The sequence below is a fragment of the Corvus moneduloides genome, chromosome 1 (assembly GCF_009650955.1).
Source record: "Corvus moneduloides isolate bCorMon1 chromosome 1, bCorMon1.pri, whole genome shotgun sequence".
NCBI classification, from domain to species: domain Eukaryota; kingdom Metazoa; phylum Chordata; class Aves; order Passeriformes; family Corvidae; genus Corvus; species Corvus moneduloides.
Window position 1 is genome coordinate 140553820 of NC_045476.1, and position 20028 is coordinate 140573847.

The following is a 20028-nucleotide window of genomic DNA, read 5'->3' on the forward strand; positions in this document are numbered from 1 at the left end:
TTACATGAGGAATGAGATCCTCTGCAAGTAGACGTAAATCAAGAGCTTATGAGAGACTTTCCCATAGTTTGGAATGGTGCACAAAAAAGACAAGAAGCACTTATGAAGATAATAAAAACTATATTTTCCAAGCAAGAAAAATTTTAGTAACATGGCTATTGTTTAGTCAGCGGTGATGAGTCTGTGAAAACAATCTTCTTTCTGGGGGTAAACTACAGGAAATGACCAGAGGGTATAAATGGAGGATATTAGTGTTTTTAAGGTAAGGTGTTCTTCAGCTTAAGAATCAGAAAAATTGCTCATTAAAACTGAAGCACAAAAGATCTTAACTTGGACATCTAGCAAACTCAAACCAAGATTAACACAACTGAGTGAAGTCCCTAAAATACTAAATGTAAAAGCAACTGCAAAAAGCCATAATGAGGAAAACACATAATATTAAATAACTAACTGCAGCACCTAGAAGTCAAAGAAAATACTGCCTGAAAGGAAATGGAATGAAATCAGAGAAAATTCAGAATAACCTGAAGTGACAAGGCAGATCATTCAGAAAAGGTTATCAGAAAAGGCTTTACATGTCAGACATAATAACAAAGGTTTGTTAATGGTGACAATGCAGCAATGCTATTATGCAGAACAACAGTATGTACACTACTGAATTTACTTGAAATTCATGGCAAGGCATGAAAGCATGTGTTGGTAATTAGTCCAGCTCCTACTGAACCAAATTAAAAAGATGAACAAGGAAAATAAAAAGGACATAAGTATGAGAATAGTCTGTACTTGTCTGTAAGTGCTTAAATGAGGTAAAAATAAAAGAGAATTTCCATATCAAAAATGGTACTGAAATTTTCTATTTTAATGTGAAATAAACTTGTGAAATAGTAAGAAAGTTGTTGGAGTGGGACAGAAGAACACACATGAAGAAAACACAAAAATTTGCATTGGTTTCAGCTCTCACATTCTACTGAACATTTTTGGTCACTTTAAGATAAAAAGAAAAGGTGCTGACAGTATTGAGAGATGTGCAGACGTACAACAGCCATAAATATGGATCTGCGAAGTGAAACTGAGATGAAAGGCTAGGACCCAATAAATGATATGAATGCTCATGTGATAATAAGGCTCAAACCCTAGAAAACAGAATAGAAAGACTTAGAAGGAAAAGTTATGTTCAAAACTCTTAAAAAGCCTAATTAATATTTGGAAAGAAGGAGAGGAGATAGGTTGGCAAAAGAAAAGAATTGAGGTTTTCATCACTGGACAGTGACATACAAGTCTATATAATACAAAGTATTAAGAAATGATGATGGACAGCTGACATTTTGATGATCTTTATAATTTACTGCATTTATGAAAACATTGGCAGGGACAACAATACCCTACATGCTGTACTGAATATTAAGGCTCAAAAATAATAAAAGCTACATATAAGCAGTCCTGAACAAATTAAATAGATATGCCTTTTTGTGTATTTATGTGGTTTCCATATTTCATATGCAAGTTCTGCTTCATTCTATCCTATAATAAATGTAACACCATTAGTGGGACACAGAAAACAAACAAAAAAAAATTCTCAGAGCAACAAATATAAAATATTCACTGCCTTTTTGTAAGAGTCAAGTTCAAAAGTGTGCCAGTTCCACATAATGAAATACAGAGATACAGATCAGAAGGTGGGTAATACTGAATGAGAGTACCTTGCAAACCTGGGTGGGGGGCAAGTGTTTCCAGCATTTTTAAGTACATCTTTGCCCTTCTTTGCCCTCTAATACATTTTTTGTGCCTATTACTACACCCCTTGAAATTGTGTTAAAAATATAGTTGTTGTGTTCTTAAGAAAAGCAAAGCCACATAGGTACTGTATTACTGAATCATCCTCAAGCAGAGGCCATGTCAGAACTGAGCAGACAAACATGCAGTGTTTCTACAGCTGGAGCCCTACCTAACAGCATGCAGTTCAGTAAGCCACAATCGAGCCCAAGCCTCCCATGCAGCGAATGGATTAAGAGCAATACTTAATGTCATCAGTGACCAGTATCACAGAGGCTTTACATTCTAGAATTACAAGTTATAAATGTTACTGTGGTATTCACACAACATTATGGGTAGCTCATGTTGATAGTATCATGCATACCACAGCAATGCTGATTATCTGCAAATGGCAAAGAACAGGTTTATAATCGCAGCATGAATAGATATGTGTTGGCAGGAATGCTCTGACTTAACACTGAAAACATGATGGGGAACAGCACCAGAGACAATAAAAAGGGTCTGAAAGGGTTAACATTTAAAAATGTATTTAAAAATGGCTAACCTATGTGGTTTTGACAAATTCATACACTTCTGAGAATCCTGGTTTCCTGAGGCAAATCCTGCAGGTATTCGCACTCTTCAGTTGGAGATTTCAAACTCTATTTTGTAAGATTTCCATTCAGATAAATTCAACAGACACAAAATATCAACACTGCTGCAGACCTTCTGATGTGTGCCTGCTCCACTTATCTAGAGCCACAGCTGCACTCAGTATGGTTATAGATCTTGTTTATAACCCACAATGCTGAAGAACCCTCATCTTTAATTTATCCCACTGTGTGTATTTCAGTATACAGTGTCTGATACGTGTAATTATTCACTATTAGGATGAAAGTTGCAGTCCTGCTGCAGTATGTAGTACTGAAATTCTTCAGCAGAAATGGAGGAGTCAGATGATGTATTATTCACTTCATAGACCATCACAGTTAATCAAGTGAATATATATAAAGTCTGAGTCATTTTTAGACTTTCATAAACATGTATTATTCAGACTGAAAAGAATAGACCCATCTTACCTTCAGCACACTCTTGGAGAATAATGGGAGCTTGAAACCTGTTGTAGCTAGCTAATGTGTGTATTAGATTACATTGCATTAAAATGAATGATCAAGTATTTAATTTCTTAATTAAAAATATCCACAGAAAAATATTGATCAGATATTGCAAACTGCCATGCTCAACATGATTTATAGGAATGTCAAATTAAAAGAAGCACAAAATCTTTGGCAGGAAAAATGGTCTACTGGTTCAAAATGACAACCAGAATTTTCTTCAATTACTTTTGAACTCAAACTATCCATGCTAGATTTCAGCTCAGAGTTTTTCAGCAAGAGCTATCTATGCAGGCTGTGGCATAATGTTTGAAGTGAGAAGTTATCACTTCGGTGATGATATTCGAATCATAACGAAAAAGAAACAAAGGCACAGATAATGTAGCCACATGGCCCCCTCTTTTTTCTCCCTTGCTAGTGGAGATGACAAGATGGACTTAAAGGGTGGATTACCTTGTTTAAAAAAATAACCAAAAAAAGGTACAAAGGGGAATAACTGACATTTAGAATCTCTGTAGCAACCTCCCCGATATTTACATGTTGTGGTACTTTAATTAAAATATTGGAGGAATTTTGCAATCCCTTTTCCTCACTTCAAAACTAAAATAAAAAGCCGTAAAGCATCTCAAGGCTCACAGACAACTGCTTTAGTTTTATTATACCTCTTAATGTTAGAGGTTTTCATTTCGTTAAGTAGATTACTGCAGATTTGAGGAAATATAAAGATTACCTTTCCATAGACTCCAAAGTAAGTACTTTCTCCCTGTCATGTCAGACATAAAAGCATTTCTTACCAATATTTATGATTGACATGGATGGTACATCACTGAAGCAATCCAGGTTTCCTGTTTGTGAGTCTCAGAAGTATTTTTTCAGCCAAATAACCAAAATGGACATGTTAAAATTGAATGGCTGACTTCAGCCAGTTCATTTGTATCCACAGTACTGCAGAGCTGACTGGTGTGTCCAATGCCAAAGGCTGTGCTGTATAATTATCTTTTAAGCCAGAAGACTTTGCTGTTTCCAAGAATTCTTCTTGACAAATACACAAACAAAATGCTAATATAGGGATCTAACTGTATGCTTGATCTTAATTTTATCTTTTGTACCTGTTGTTGTGGTTATAACTATTTTTATTGGATTGTAATATTATAAAGTTTTGATGAATGTCATGAGTTCCAGTTTCCTTGGGGATATATAAATACTCAAGTTACCTTCCACTTTTTTTACCTACTAACTACACAAGCACTGTGGCCTGTCTGTTTTTGCACCACAGCTTTACTAGAGAAGTGAGCCACTGCTTTTGATCTACTCACAAGTGTTCCTCCTGAGGCTCCAGATGTGATTGACGTTTCAGATGCCATATTTATGAGTCTTTCTTTACATTACATTTAGCACTGTTCTTACAAGCCATTACATGAATACTTTCTGAGAAGGGCTCCTCTAGGGACTAGACTTATTAGTGAACTTGGGAACAGCATTTCCATAACCCTTCCTTCCACTGATTGGAGCACATTTATAGAGCTATTGACTCAGGTAATTTGACACACACACACACACATAAAAGATTTGTTTGTTATCAAGAGGCACTAAATATTACAGTAATAACTCTAGAGATTTACCAAGAGAATGATGGACATGGGATTATATTTTTCTGTTTTTCTATTTGCAACTAAATAAATTTTTGACTTAGTAAATTATTCTTAAAGGCAAAAGGAAAACACAGTTAAAAATAAAATATAGTTGCAAAAAAATAACACACATATGCAATTCTACTAATGAGCACAGTTTATGATGATTTTGAGTAGATGGCATTGGATAAAATTTATTTTTTTATAAGACAATAATAGACAAGCAAGCATAGTCTCCTGTTGTCTTCAAAAGAACAAGAACAATAAAAAGGCATCACCAAGATGTTTCTTTACCATATCTGCCATGAAAATGAGGAGATGGGGTAGCAGAAGGCCAAAATACTAATAACTTACAGAAAGCCCCCAAAGTAGAAGCTTCTTTTTATAGACCAGAGTCCTCTTAGAGTAGTTGTGTGAGGTACCGTGCAAGTGTGACTGTGAAGGTTTGCAGGGGTGAGAGCCTGAGAGCCCAGCTGTTTGGTCCTTATTAGGCAGCAGCAGCCCACTCAGCTCAAGCTCTGCAGCTTGAGCCAAGGCCTGCACAGCTTCATGGAACTACACAACAAACAGTACCCAGACTACCTCAGACACACCTGCACAAGCTGCAGTGATGGACACAGACCTAGGAGGATCATATGAGCATGGCTGTGAGCATCCCAAATCTTGTTCCTTTCTTAAACAGAAACCAAGTACAGCTAAGAAGTGCCTATATCTTTACAACTTTCTTCATTTCCTTAGAAAGACAACTTCCAAGTCATTTGATTTGAGAAGGTGAAAGCCCTCTGTTTCAAAGTGCAAACAATCCAGGAGCACCTACAGATTTTCTTAAACAATCAGGCAAGAGGGGGAGTCAGCAGGGACAGAGTCAGTGCACATCTCACTGCTCTTCCACCCCTACACGACCGTCTTTCCTCCCCCCACCACTCTCAGACTTTGCTGAATGGAAAGCAAATTACCAAGCATCGCCCAAAAACACTCAAGCCATTCCACCCAGCAACACCACTCTTAGGGCATAAGAGTTATACTTAATTCAGTAGTCAGCAGAGTGGAATCATCACTATAACAGAAGAATCAGAAGAACAAATGCAAACATCATCTATCACTTAACTGAACTCAAAGAGAATCAGTACATGATTTTCAATAAAGATACTGTACCTAATGAAACTGGATCTGGATTCACTGGACTCTGCTGTCTGGAATGACTACTGCTGCTGTTACTGCCTTTTTTTAAATCCTCCGCATCACTGTACCGCCGTATCCAGTAATTCAGCTCCTCACGGTCTGCTTCTTGACATCGCCGTAGGACAGTGAGAGATCGCCTAGTTTTTTCCACCATGTCCATTATACAGTTCAACAACTATTCACAGCGGTGGATGGAGCACAGAAACAAAGAAGAACATTTTATTCACAGAGTGACATAATAATAAAGAAAACGTTAATGTACTGAGTGCGTGGGTTTTAATAATGAAGGAGCCCCTCTCTGTTAACCTCAACTATAGCTGAAAAATTCTAGACTTGTTTCAAGAATGACAATCCTTTCCTTTTTAACAGGTGATCCTAAACTATATGTATAGAGACTTACAGGAGAAAGAGCAAAGACAAGGAGAAAACAACTGAACAGGCTGTAGTCCTACCACTAGTATTACATGGCACCACAGAGGACACAAGATGTGGTCCAGAACTGATGCCTACAAATTTTACAAGAGCTAATAAATTCAGGAACAAATCCAAGCCCCAGATCCAGTGTTTATAGACAAAGTCCATACCTCTTTTGGCAGACTGTAATAATTAGGACACTGCAGGACACACTTATCAGCAAGGCCTGGTATGAACTATCTAGTGGGGAACATCAAGCCCTCTAATTTAATCAGCAAAGCTTTCAAAACTTGTTCTGGAATTCAGACATGTTTTAAAAGAACAATTTTAAATTCCTATCTAAGAAGGGCTCCTTTCAGACAATAATACATAAAAGTATATTTAGCCCTTACATGGTCAAGATGTTTCCACTCTTCTGCCCATTCTCTGTCTGTTAGCCTGTGATCAATCATTTCTTCTTGACGTGTGCCATGCAACCCTGCCAAAGAGGAGCAAATCGTGTTTACAATGTTGGGAGTCCTCTATGGGGAAAAAAAAAAGCAGAAAAGAAAAGAGCCTGTAGACAAAAATATCATACATTATCTGTTCTAGCATCAGGAATGCCACCACAAAAAATAGGCTTCTTAAAAACTTTGCTCTAAGTTCTCTTTAGTACTTTTCCCCACACAAGATGCTACTGTTTTGTTCATTTAATGTCTTCAATTCTGTAAGTTCTATAGGTTACAAGATGACCTTTCAAAAATGGACATAACTCTTTCTGACTACATACAATTATTAAAGACATAAATATAACATAATACAATATATAATTTTTCACTTGCACTACTTGAAGTCAGCAAGGAAATTATTTGGTAACTCAGTGCATCAAATACTAGCTGTACTTCAGAGAGTTGAAAAAATATTAGTATAAACTCAGTGTTATTTCCCTAAATACAGTAATTACTACCATGTCAGCAGAGCATCATTAAGGGTTCATCCCTTCACAGATGTTCAAACAACATGTGGTTAAAATGTAGCACATATATCAGAGCAGCTGACAACATGATACAACCAAGCCAATATTTATTATCAACACTCAAGGGGAACCAACACTTGTTCTTTGTTTAGCCTCCTCTATACAGATGCTGAATATTTGTAAGTGTTCCTCTCTTACTGAAGATGTGTTTAAAACAAGGAAGAACACTAAGTGCAGATGTGAAGTAAAATCCAAGAGCATCAGACATCCCATTAAACCAAACAGTGCTGCACGGGGTGTGGCTGGTGCTTCTGCTGTTCACATCCTCTGCAGGCATCCCCACGCTCTGGAGATGTCACACACAAAACACTTCTCTGAAAGATAACAACTTTCTTCTGCTCTAAGCTGCAATCAAGCTATATTGATGTTGCTATCATCACAAATCTGGCACTAGAAGAAAAATAAAAGGCTTTACCTATCCTTGCCTGCCATACATCTGAGTGTCCACTTCACTTATGCAGCTTTGAAAACACAGGTTCCTCCCCCTTCTGGCCCTCTTACTTAAGAGACACAATTCAATCCACTTTTACAAATACAGATCTGAAATAAGCCATTAGAAGCAGATGGATGGACAAACAGCCATGAAGGCTATATCTGAACAGCAGGTAAAAAGGTCCTGTTCACAAAATAGAGTTACAAGGGGAACAGAAACCTAAAAAAGCAATGCAGAAAATCAACGTGCCTTACCCATAGGTCTGTTTCTGTCCCTGAGGTCCCTGTGATTGGGGTGTCTGTATGAGTCCCTGTAGTGGTGGGCAATGGCCATATCATCCAAACGATAATGCTGAGGTGGAGGTGGGGTGGGATGAGGCAGACCATTGGGCTGATAAGATAAGCCATTATTTGGACTGTACCGCTGGCCTGGGCTAATAGTGCAGGGCCGCTTGCTTGGATGCTCTGAGTGCAAAGGCTCTCTGTCAAAGCCATTTTCTTTGGTTCTGAAAAACAAAGCAAAGGAACTTTAATTCACTTAGTGAACAGAACTTGGGAACATGCACCCCCATCTACACATGCAGCTTGAGGAACTAAAGTTTGTTCTTTCACTTTGCTCCAAGTGTGTGGTGTTGCAGAACATTTCATAACACTGCTGATTTGAAACATACAAAGAATTCATTCACCTTGTCTAACCATCCCTGTAACTTGAGAAATACTAGCGGGGTGAGCCTTCTGATGGAGCCACTTAACAAGGGCCTGGAGAGCAAACAGCCTTTGCTGAGATCATTGGCTGATGGGGTGGATACACATGCAATTGCACAGGTGAAACAATCAACTGATACATGAAGCTAGAGACCAAGAAATTCCTATTTTCTGTAGTGCTATAGCTTACAGTGATTAGGAGAAATCTGCAGTTCAAGAAATGGTTTTTTCCCAAGAGGATACCAGACAGTCTAGCAGTGCATGTCAGTGTGCTGAAGCTCAGCATGCCATGAACTCCCTTCAAGATAGGTGTGACACTGAGACTTTGGGGTAGAATTGACTTTAGATGATGAGAAATGCATCCTTCAGACAGTTTTGCACCACCTGGGCTATTCCGGTCAAAGGTGCTATGACTATCATTAATTTTGCAGGAAGATGAGATTAGACTCAAGTCCTCAGTAATGTTCAGAATTTCCCACTCCATTACTCTTAGACAGGGGTTTTATGCTCAGGCAACTTGGAAGAGCTACTGACGGTTTCTTATGTTCTAGCTACACTTTAATTCAATTCAAAATCAGCTATTTCCAAAACAGTCTCTACTGGACACCTCTGCTTGAGAACCTCGAACTCATACTGAACTAATTATCCATTAAAATTAAAAAAAAAAAAAAAAAAAAAAAAAAAAAAAAAAAAAAAAGACTAGAGTTACTTCAATGGGTTCACAACTGTTTTGTGGAAGTTTCATTTCACTGAAATATGGGGTTTTTTTACCATGTGAATAAAGAAAACCTACAAAATATTAGCCTTGATAAGAAAGTTTATTAGGTATAAATATTGCATTGAAGTTTCAGTCCTCTCTCCAAAAACCTTTATTAAACTGCTGATAATACTCCAGCTTTTTTAAAAAAGAACTGGAAGAAATGGATGGCATAATGTATCATTCCTAGTAATAATACGATTTTTTGGCACTTTGAGAGAAAGGTAAATTTGAGCTAATTTTCTTGTTTGCCTCTTGTTAAAACCAACTGCTCTACAACAAACCTTCCACCAGGAAACAACCACCCTTGAGGGACTTTCTGGGGAAACAGTCAGTGTATTAAATGTCTCCCCTTGTAAATGGCAGGTTCACATTTACTGCCATTGAGAGGAAGGATGAAACCAAATCATTGTCAATATCCTCTGAGAGAGAAGATCAAACTAAGATCTTGTAACTAGCAGCAGGAAATTAAAAGATGGGCTTCACTGTTTTCAGGAGTGAAGCAATTTCTCAGAGACCTCACCAAAATTACTAATGCCAGAGAAGCTGCAGGTATATATATTTTATTAAACTGTAACTTGGCAAAAAGGGGAGAATCTTTCACCAACACAGCAGGACATCTATTCTAATTTTGGGCGGATATAAAAGACATACTTTGCTAAAGTGGAGCATGTACTTTGTTCCAAAAGAAATACAGCATGGCTGTGAGAACTCCTAACCAAGAAAACCTGAGGTCCATCACATATTTTTTATTACTTTTGGCATGATGTAACTGCTTGCAATAACTCTCAATAGGTGGTGATGTTTCTGACAGCTCTTCAAGACAAGTTTTGTATTTGGTTGCTGGTGTGTGTTTTCTTTGCACATATGTACTCAAACTCAGTATGCCAATCTTCCAGTTGTCAAAATACTATGCAATCAAAAGAAATGGACTTTCCTGTCTGTACAAGACAAGCTATTAATTCGCCTAAGTCCTTTAGTGCTACAGTTAGAATGTTCTTTAACTTAGATGAGTAAAAGTCAGAAACAGCAAACGATTAAATAACTCATTGACCTTTGATCACTCAGTGCAGGAAAAGTAAAGGCAGAAAACTGGGACAAGTGGGAATCCAGTTCTCCTTTTCTGCACCACAGCTTGATGTTAAAATCATATATTTTCATACATAAGTATATATTTGCACCTTAATGTACAGGTATTTCTGTGTTTTTTTAAGAATGCTTTGTACTTCATTACCTTAACTGCAATGCGCTGCTTTAGCTTGGAAAACACACCAGGCATATCCACTGAACTTTGACTAACACAGAAACTAACATGACTGCTGAAAACACATTTACCGAAATTAAAATAATGTTTTTGCTATTATGCTGGGCAACAGCTGCCGTGTCTTTTCTGGGTGTTAAAATTTAATTCTAAAATTTGTTGTTATATTTTCTGCACTGACCAAATAAAACAGCTTAGCAGAATACCAGAACGAGACTGTACATAAACTCATTTTATGTTTCTGACCATATAAAATATACAGAAAAAAGGTAACAACTTAGAAAACCTCATCAGAACAGAAATCACTGCCATATTTACTATATCTGAATATATTGACTATAGTGATAAAAGACAAGGTACTGAAGAGTGCCTTAATTCAGATGCTCTGAATTCAACCTACTAGTCTGCTTCTCAGCACAGTCCTACTCATTCTTTTAGGTCTCACCCCCTCGGGGCAACAGCATTTCCCCAGGTGCCTGAGGAAGCATTCCTGTTTCCCAGTAACTGGCAGGCCCATGTGAATAGTAGTTCCAAATATAACACCGTCACAATTTTAATCTGTTTTCATCTGATTTTACAAAGTAACCACAAGCTGTACAGTGAACATGTAGGAAACATAACTGACACTTACATTTTCCTTGATGTGCCTATAAATCAACACATTTGTTTGGAAAACTGGCAATATGATAGAGTCCTTCAGCTATAAATAAACAGGGGTCATTTTACTTGAAGCCATGATTTACTCAGATTAAAGACAGCAGAATAGACACTACTTTTTAGCCTGTACCCATTTAATAGAATTTATGTTGTTTGTAGGTTGTAATTTCAGTTTTAAATGATTGCAATTTATGGATAATTTCCTGTGTAGAAAATCTGACCATGCAAAACTGCCTTGGCTAGAAAATTAGGTTTCACCTGATCGAGAGTATTACACCAATTTCAAAGAACACTACAGTCAGCTTCAAGACTGAGACAAAGCTGTTCATCTACTATTTGTGCAAGATGCTTTGACTTAAACTGATTTCCACCAATAAAGGTTTGATGAACCAAAAAAATGATAATGCTTTGCTGGAATAAAGTAGCTGTTTATAATACTGTGCTATGGAAAAGATTAATACTGCCTTGTTACCAGTTCATATTATGAAAATTCTTTTAAAATTCCTCATAATTACACATGGCATACAAGGAGCACAGCTGTAAGAGCTGTGAGCATCCTTCACCTTACTGAGATACTGAGGAGCCTCTTCAAATAAGATTTACCTAACAGTATTATCAAAGTTGGGCTCTGTGCCCAGGTACCTTCAACATGTATTTCTTGTCATAGGTTCCAAGTGTACTGCAACCACAGCACCACTTTCTAAAGTCACAATACAATCATGGCCACTTTTGTTTTCTTCTCACTCAAAAGAATGCTATTCTAACAGAAGTTTTTGCTATCCTATATCCACTTTGTAGGCAGCTGTCATAAATGTAGAGTCACTATATGACATGCTCACATGCCATCAGCCATTTCCAGCAAGCTCACAGGATTTGTGTAATTAGAACAAAGTTTTGTGTGGTTAATATATTTAAAATCATGTAATTTATAATTAAGCATTCATTCACCAAAATAAAAACTCACTGTGGTCCAAGTTGCTTTGCTTTACTACAGTAGAACGTAAACTCCAAAACTTGTAAACAAAATACAGTGAACACTTTGTTCATGACATGTCATGAACAAATTACCAAAATGTGTTGTCTCCTCAGGTGTCAGCTTTCCTCTCTTGCAGTGACTGATGGTTCCCAGTGTTATTACAGAAACAGATTGATCTTTTTAATGAGCTAGTTTAATAGACTCCAAAATCTCACCGTGGCTGCTCATCCGTGTCAGACCATATGCACCAAGAAAACATTCAGTAACACACGAAGCTCGGCTGTCAGTTTGCTCTATAAAACCTCACATATAGTAGACTTAGATATGCAGATAAATAAACAGAACTGGAAAATGGATATGCAAAAAAGGTTCTGAAATTATAAGCAGAAAAAATTACTGTATGTGGATTTTCTTTAATAAAAAATCATGAGGCAGCTGTGGGTACATGTAACACATGTTCCACTTTCTTTGCCTAATCCTCTACTGTACTCTGCCCCTACTGGAATCAATGGTATGCAGTTACCCATGCCCAAATGAAAAATATAAATGTGTAAGTATATATATAACATACACATTATATACAATGCATGCATGTATATATATATATATATATATACACACCTCTTCAATCAAAATTACTCCAACTGCATTTAGTTCTCCTGGAAAGATGTGGCCTTTGAGCAATTTTTTTTCATTTACGAGCCATGGAATAAACCTTTTCTTAAAGTATGTCTGATATCTTCTGCTTTATTTTTAGTAGCATATTTGAAAATTACTTATATATCTACACAAAAGGTATATATATTTCCAGATGTTTCCTTATGCTCCTCCGTAAACAATTAAAATAATTAATAGTGCAATGAGTATAAAGCCAGACAAGTATTTGGTTTCAATACTCACTCAGTGTAGGCATGTTCTGCCTCTGAGGACAGTTTTTTGTGGTTGAGTTACTTAATCGTAATTAAAAGGTATGCAGACTCCAATTCAGTAAATTTAAGAATCTTTCCAAAAGCATCTTGTTCTTTTTACTAAATCTGTTGTACAAATGTTCTTGAGTGCACAAGACAACTCCACTGAACTTGGCTCAGCAAACACTGCCACGTATTTTTTCTGTATAGCCTTTATTATAGTCATAGGCAATGGAGAAGTAGATGTTACTAACCAGTGATAGGGTTGCTTGACACTGAACAAAACCAACTTATTTTTTAAGCTCGAGGTACCATTCCAATGGGTGCACTGGGTGGTCTCTTTTCATGTGAGCATTTTGCACTACAGCAAATAGTTGGAGAGTCAAAAAGAAAGGATGGGTTTTTCTGATACACCACTTCCCCAGAACTAAGGAGCTGAATTTCAGGCTGCAGCTGACAGAAATTGCCGCACCTTGGAGTTTGCAGGCCAGTGGGACACCCCACACTACATCCCCCCTGGACCCTGGGAATTCAAACACAGGCTCTTACCCACAACACTGGAAGTTAAACTGTCTACTCCTCACCCCAAAAGCTGCATTACTACCTGTGGAGGAACTGAAGGCTCCCCAAGTTGTTCACAGCCTAAGAGAGGCAGATGTCAGTTGTGAAACCAAAGGCACTTGATTTCACAAGCACAGACTTAGGAATTTCAAGACCACCTACCTATTTTAACTAAAAGGAAATGCTGAGAACAAAATTCGTAAACAAGACCCAAATCTTTCTAGGTCTGGGCCTCAGTTTTAATTAAAAGATGAAGGCTGACTTTAAAATCCAATATTCTCCTGACCTGCTGGTCCCTTTATGGGCTAATCTTATGTCCTTTTTGTTATAAAACCAATACAGGGTCTTTCCATTACAAAGTTCTTGTTCTGGTCTCTACCTGCGTCATCCATTTTCTCCCTCACAAGCAGGACTGAAGATAACACAGGTAAGATTGTACTTACTACAAAATAACCAAAATTCAACACTGTCAAACAGGATCTCAAATAGAGGGAGCATTATTCCAAATGCTAAGGATGAAAAGCAAAGAAAATACTTTATTTTGCATTTTTCCTTTGTAGCCTTGTGGGAGATGTGAGTAATACTGCTCTCTACTAACAGCAAAAAAAAAGTGAGTTAGGGCTGTCAGGAAGGCACATCTCTCTTCTCCGCTGTATTCTGTCAAGCAATACCTCACTGGCTTATGAGATAATTTCATGTGCCTATCTCCTTGTAGGAAAAATGTTGTGTCTGCTACTGACACTGGAGTACAGCATGCTGACATTTAAGTTATTCACAAGATATTAAGAGGCCTTTTTAACAGATGTTTTGGTACACTACTCTGCAAAGACTGAGGATATACAGAACTGCCCCGAGGTGCTAAATTCCAGCTTTGGAAAAGTTATTTCATTGCACATAGTAAGAGAATACACATAAAATGTCCAAAAATTAATCATCTTTCTGGGGTGTAGAAATATGCTTGTGTTAAGCCCAGTAGCTGCTTCAGTTTGGTCTACTTGTCCGGAAAAACTGGTGAAAAGAGGGTAGCTACACATAAAATGAGCTTTTCTGCTTGTACCTTATTTTCTCGTCTATCCATAGTGATTTTTCTGAAACACAATCTCAGGCAAACTAATTTCAAATACTTTCACATCTTTTTCTATCTAATGGCTATGTAACCTTAAATTTTACTGTTCACTTCTGGCTATGAGAAGACCTAAAGTTTTACCGTGAGCTTTCAGACTTCATTTTCTCTTTATTTCTGTCCCACTCAAGCCTGTTCCAACACAAAAATGTCACCTGTACAAAGTTACGAGGCTTCTTGACTTCACAAATCTTCATCTTTTTCATTTAAAGGATAACTAGGACACTTGCATACCTCAGGCATACAGGTAGCAGTATTTGGCAGAACAGCATAATAGAAGTTTTGCACATTATAAAACCCATGGCAAACAAATCAATGAAAAATACAATACTTGAATCTCCCAAAGGTAAAATGTAAATGCCAGTTGAATTTCTAACATTAGCATAGGAAGACAGTTAAAAGTAAATAACCACAAGAGCCATTTCCTTGTAACATTAAACAAAGAACTTTATTCCAAAAATTAAAAACTGTTCCATACCCCTAAAGCTACTGTACTTCACACACATGCATTTGCTTGCCCCATTTCTGCATGGACTCTTCTCAGCTCAACAACAAAACAGGTTTCAGTGAACATTTCTCCTCTTTGAAAGAACTATCCTTATGCATATTCCATGTATGGTTTTGGAAATATGGCATAGCAGAAGGAATCAAAGCCATGACTGTGCTCTGGGGTTTGCCTTATACTTCCCAATATAAATGCCTAGCGACTCTCCTCACATTTAATGCTGAGTTCAACAAAACGTCAAATGCAAAGGACTCACATATGGAGCTGGCATGATCTGCTGCTTGTCACTTCATGACAATACTGTGCACAAAACACTGCAGGACTGGCTGACCATTACTTCTGTGTGGATATGACCACAGTGTGTCCTCAGGTGACTGAATCAGTGTGTGCATGTATTACATTTATATATACAGGAATACATATGAGTATGTAGTTCTCTCTCTATATATATGTGTAAGTATGTATACATAGACATGCATAAGCAGGGCCTGTTATGAAAAGGGCATGGGATAATGATTTTAAGCTAATAAGAGAGTAGATTCAGACTAGGTATAAGGGAAGAAATTTTTAATAAGGAAGGTGGTGAAACACTGGCACAGGTTGCCCAGAGAGGTGATAGATGCCCCATCTCTGAAAACATTCATGGTCAGGTTGGATCTGAAAGCAGGACAGGACCCGCACCCAGGGAACACCATCCAAGTATCCCCTCAACACCCACCTGCACGCTCCCCCCTGTGGTGGTGGAGCTCAGCATCTTGGACCCACAGACACTCTGGGCAGGGTATGAAAGGAGGGGTGGTGCTCACCTGTCTGGAGTTCGCCTCTTCCCGTTTTCGTTCACATCGAGAAGCAGCTCTGAGGAGTCAACAGGTGAGGTGGTGCTGGCATCCAGAAGCAGCTGTTCGTGCTGGGCGAGGTACTGGGCTGGGTTCTGCTTGGCTAGCCTTGCACAGTGCAGCAGCTCCCGCTGCAGCAGGGGCAGATTGGCCTGCAAGAGTGTAGCACATGTTAAGAGGGCAGCTTGCTACGAGGGCAGCTTGCAAACAGTTTCAAAAGAGATGAAGAAGAAAAATCAGAGGGAAGCCTGCTCTAAGTTGAAACTGTTGCCATCTTTCCCAGCTAGATTTGTTGAGGTTAGCTGCCGGAAAGCAGGCAGCCTCCAAAAGTGGCTATAGCTGTACTAAACATGCATGGGAGGATGGGACGTTACTGAAAATGTAAAAGAAAATTGTAAATGCTGTGAGAAAACCAGGTCTGAGTGCCACCCTTTTAAAGAGGGAAAAAACACTGTCTTGGCTGATTTTTTCTGCTTTCTTACTATATAAAACCTGATTTCCTACGGAGCAGCTGTTTTCAACAAGTGACAATCCTTCTTCAATATTTGTTTCCCATTCAGAATGCAGTTAGTACTCAGAAATTGTCTGAAACCAGGGGATCTGCAACTCTATAAGCTGCCTCAGTCACCATTCTTTGAGGGCCTTGGGGAGAACAGGATTGAGAATAGGATTGCCCTCAGCTTTCCCATTACACTTGCAGTTACACATTAAGATAGAGATTACAACAAAATCTCGCGTTCCAGAGCTTCGGTTAATCAGCTGGAGGGCTACAATCTTCCTCCTAGCCAGATGTAGCTTGAAGGATTTCTAACTGTTCTTTCATGGCCCCACTGGGACTTGGGTCGTGGCCTGGAGATTACCAGGACTCAGACAAAGAGAACTGAGAAAATGCTCATTGATCCCTGGGCAGCACATTTTGCCCATCTACTGGGGTCAGACTTAGTCATACTTTTTGCCAGAACAGGTGGAACTATATGTCCTTTCCCTCTGCAGAGATAGTTACACATCTTGGGAAACATCTTCCTTTCTTTGCAGCACATGCCAACATCGATCCTAAGAAAGGCCACTCATTTTTTACCTAATTATTTTTTGTACCACCAAGTGATGTGCCTTGACCTCTCTTGTTCCATGACTACTGCACAATTAATTTTTCACCTCAGAATTTTCAAGTATTGGATTAAATCTCATAACCACTAGGAACTGTATATAAGACAAAGAACTTCAGTAGCTTCCTTCGCTTTTGAAATACCTCCCACTTAAAAAATCCTAAAACAAACAAAACCAAAAATCCCTTATTTTTTTAAACAGGAAAATACTTTTGAAGTCAAAAATTTCTGAAAGTAATGTGCATGGAACCAAACAAAAAGCAGATGTTCTGAGAAGTTTTGAGCCCAGGATCTTGGTAAATTACTTTATTAGCATTATAACAATGGTAAATGCTCCAACACCTGTTGCTGTACCATAAGAGCAGAACCACTGCATCACAAAAAATGCCAGAAGAGAGTCAGTACATATGAAACTTATAACAGTGGAGAAAAAACTAGAAATTGGTATCAGTTATTCATCTCAGGATGGAAAGATGGTTGTGGAATATGGAAATTTTTTCAGACCTACCTAGAACAGAAATATTTTGTGAAAGAATCAAATATCTATTTTGTTTTGGTTATCAGAGAGAGAGAGAGACTGTGTCATGAGCAGGGTTTTTCACTTGTTTTAATTCCACTGTTTCTTTAAAAAGCTGACACAGAATCCAAGTCAAGACACCCAACTACCTGAACTGCCTTGCATGGCAGAAAATAGTTGGAGAAGTTCACACATATTTACAAATAAATATCAGGAAGAAATAAAAGAATCAGATTTACTATTTGAATAGTGGTGCATACTTAAAAGATGTATCATCACATCTCAGCAGGCCTGTGAGGTAGAAATGTGAAGGCCCTACTTAGGAGGTGAGTAATGAAGGAAGAAACAACACATTTGTGTTCCCTATCCACTATCACAAACAAAAAAGCACCTTTTTAATATATAGATATTCCTAGAGACAACCAAATTTTGAACTGTTCAGCAAAAACTGTGATTTACTTGTTTTGCTTCTCCTAAAGAAATGTTCATTCTTGCTCTTTAACCATAAGCGTGAACATTTGCAGATAAACTTATCTAAATAGATTGAACAGATTTTGTTTGCACAGAACAAGCATGTACAGCTTTTAATAAGTTTATTAAACATGGATATACTCAGTTGCTTAATTTTTTAGAAGTTAATATAGAAAAGTATGATTGAAAACTATGATTATAGAAAACTTATAATTTGGGTTTGTAATAGCATAAAGTAATATTTGGACAAACACTTAACTCGAAGTCAAGAAAAGCTGCATTTAAAAATTTATAGTTCAGCTCAAGTATTTTCAATCTGCTCAAAACATTATTCTAAACAATCTTTATTAAACCATATATTAATAAACAATTAGTTTGTTGGGAGAAAATTAATCAGGACCTCTCTCTAGGTAGGTCAAGTGTGCAGACTGCTTCTGGTCACCATGGCCCTGATACACAAGAACTAGTTTTTGGGAAGATGACAAGAACTAATTTTGAATGCAGAATGGAACATCAACATTCTCCCTACTGTGAGCAGGGAGAGATGAGACTCCCAAGGCAACTCAAGCGTACTCATAGAGACTGAAACCAACATGGCCTTGAACACAGAGGGTTGTGCAGAGATTCTGCTCTGACAGCAAAGGGAGTTCTCTACACCTGCAGCAGCACATTGCTACTGATGCCTATAGAGAGACTTCTGTACCTCTGCACATGAGAGATACAAGCCAGTTCTCAACCAGAAAAACACTGACTGCAAACAAACATGACATTACTGGCTTACACTACCCTAAATTGTTGCACTTCAGTGTCTGAAACATGCTCCACTCTTGTTTTGACTGGGCATTATATCCTTCAAGATTTAGACAGTATCTTCACCTCCTCCATCAGCAACATAAATATTCCAGTATTATAATTTAAATTGAAAAAGCTTCATTGGAACATAGTAATACATTAGGCTTTGATGTTTTTATCATTCCAAGTTTAAATAAATTATTACAGATGTATGAAAAAATAAAGATATAAATTAAGACAAATTTGTTCAGAGAGCCTGAGTAACTCAAAATATTTATACTGATGCTTAAAACAAATATGCACAGCACATCTATTGAAAAACAGTGCTGGCAGTACTGAACATGTACACCATGTACCACTTAAATTTAATAGATTAAATGCTGCTTGATATTAATATAGAAAATATGCACAAAAAGGCCAGTGAAGGTTTCTGCAGTTGAATGATCTTATCTTCCTCTGAACCAGAATCAGTAGAAAGATAAGCAATTCGATCACTATTTATTATCTGTAATAGATCAGCGCTCCCTGGCGTGAGGCACCGCACAAACACATGGTGAAGAGTAGCTTCTTTCCCAGAATTTTTATTACAGAAACACAAATATTGGCTTCTGTCTGCAACGTAGCGTTTGGTAGACCTAGCAATCTGTAGTGGATCTAGACCAGACAGGATATACAGTGTGTGAAAGGTTTCAAGAAGGTTTGAATGACTTGCCTATAATCAGGTAACACAGAGAGGCAAAGCTGGGAACAGAAAATAGGTCTGGCTTCAGGACAAGTCTTTGGGACAGAAGAGACTGCAGGGCCCAAGAGTCTCTCTCTTGCTGTGGAGCATGGCCGAGAGCCTAACTCTGGTCCTGGGAAGTGATATTGCCATGCTAACGCAGTCTTGAAGACAAAAAAGCCTCTTAGCGAAGATTCCGTCCCAGATTGCTTTGGTCGATAAAAAATACATATATAAAAATTACATGTATTTGCCGGGTGTTCCATCAAGAAGTACAGAAAGCTTTCCATCTGGTCCCTGCTCTGTAGACAGCTTGGGTTTTTTCCTGCTACAGAGTGAGTAGGCAGTTTGGCTGTGAGAAAATATGTCGTTAAAAATACTGAAGTACCTAACTACTGCTTTTGAGTGTTCATCTGTGTATGAGCACGCCTCCTTCACCCCTCTTGTCATCAGACAACCGCTACTTATCTATCTGTAGGTGCCAAACCAGAAAATCTTCTCAGTTCACATCTACCCATACTTACTGAGCTGAACAAGTTGAAAAAACAGCAGAATCAGGCTCAAATAACAACCATACGCTACCCGTGCCAG

General features: G+C 38.0%; 1 protein-coding gene across 9 annotated transcripts in view; it reads right to left on the reverse strand.

The window, feature by feature from the left end:
* The window catches only part of RUNX1T1 (RUNX1 partner transcriptional co-repressor 1), a 114841-nt gene that overhangs the window by 21537 nt on the left and 73276 nt on the right, over positions 1-20028 (reverse strand). For all 9 annotated transcript variants that reach the window (XM_032129100.1, XM_032129134.1, XM_032129107.1 and 6 more), the window contains 4 exons: positions 15801-15982; positions 7797-8047; positions 6487-6572; positions 5654-5855 (listed from right to left, as the gene is read on the reverse strand). In XM_032129100.1, coding sequence (XP_031984991.1) covers positions 5654-5855; positions 6487-6572; positions 7797-8047; positions 15801-15982 — 721 coding nt within the window. The remainder of the gene's footprint in view (positions 1-5653; positions 5856-6486; positions 6573-7796; positions 8048-15800; positions 15983-20028) is intronic.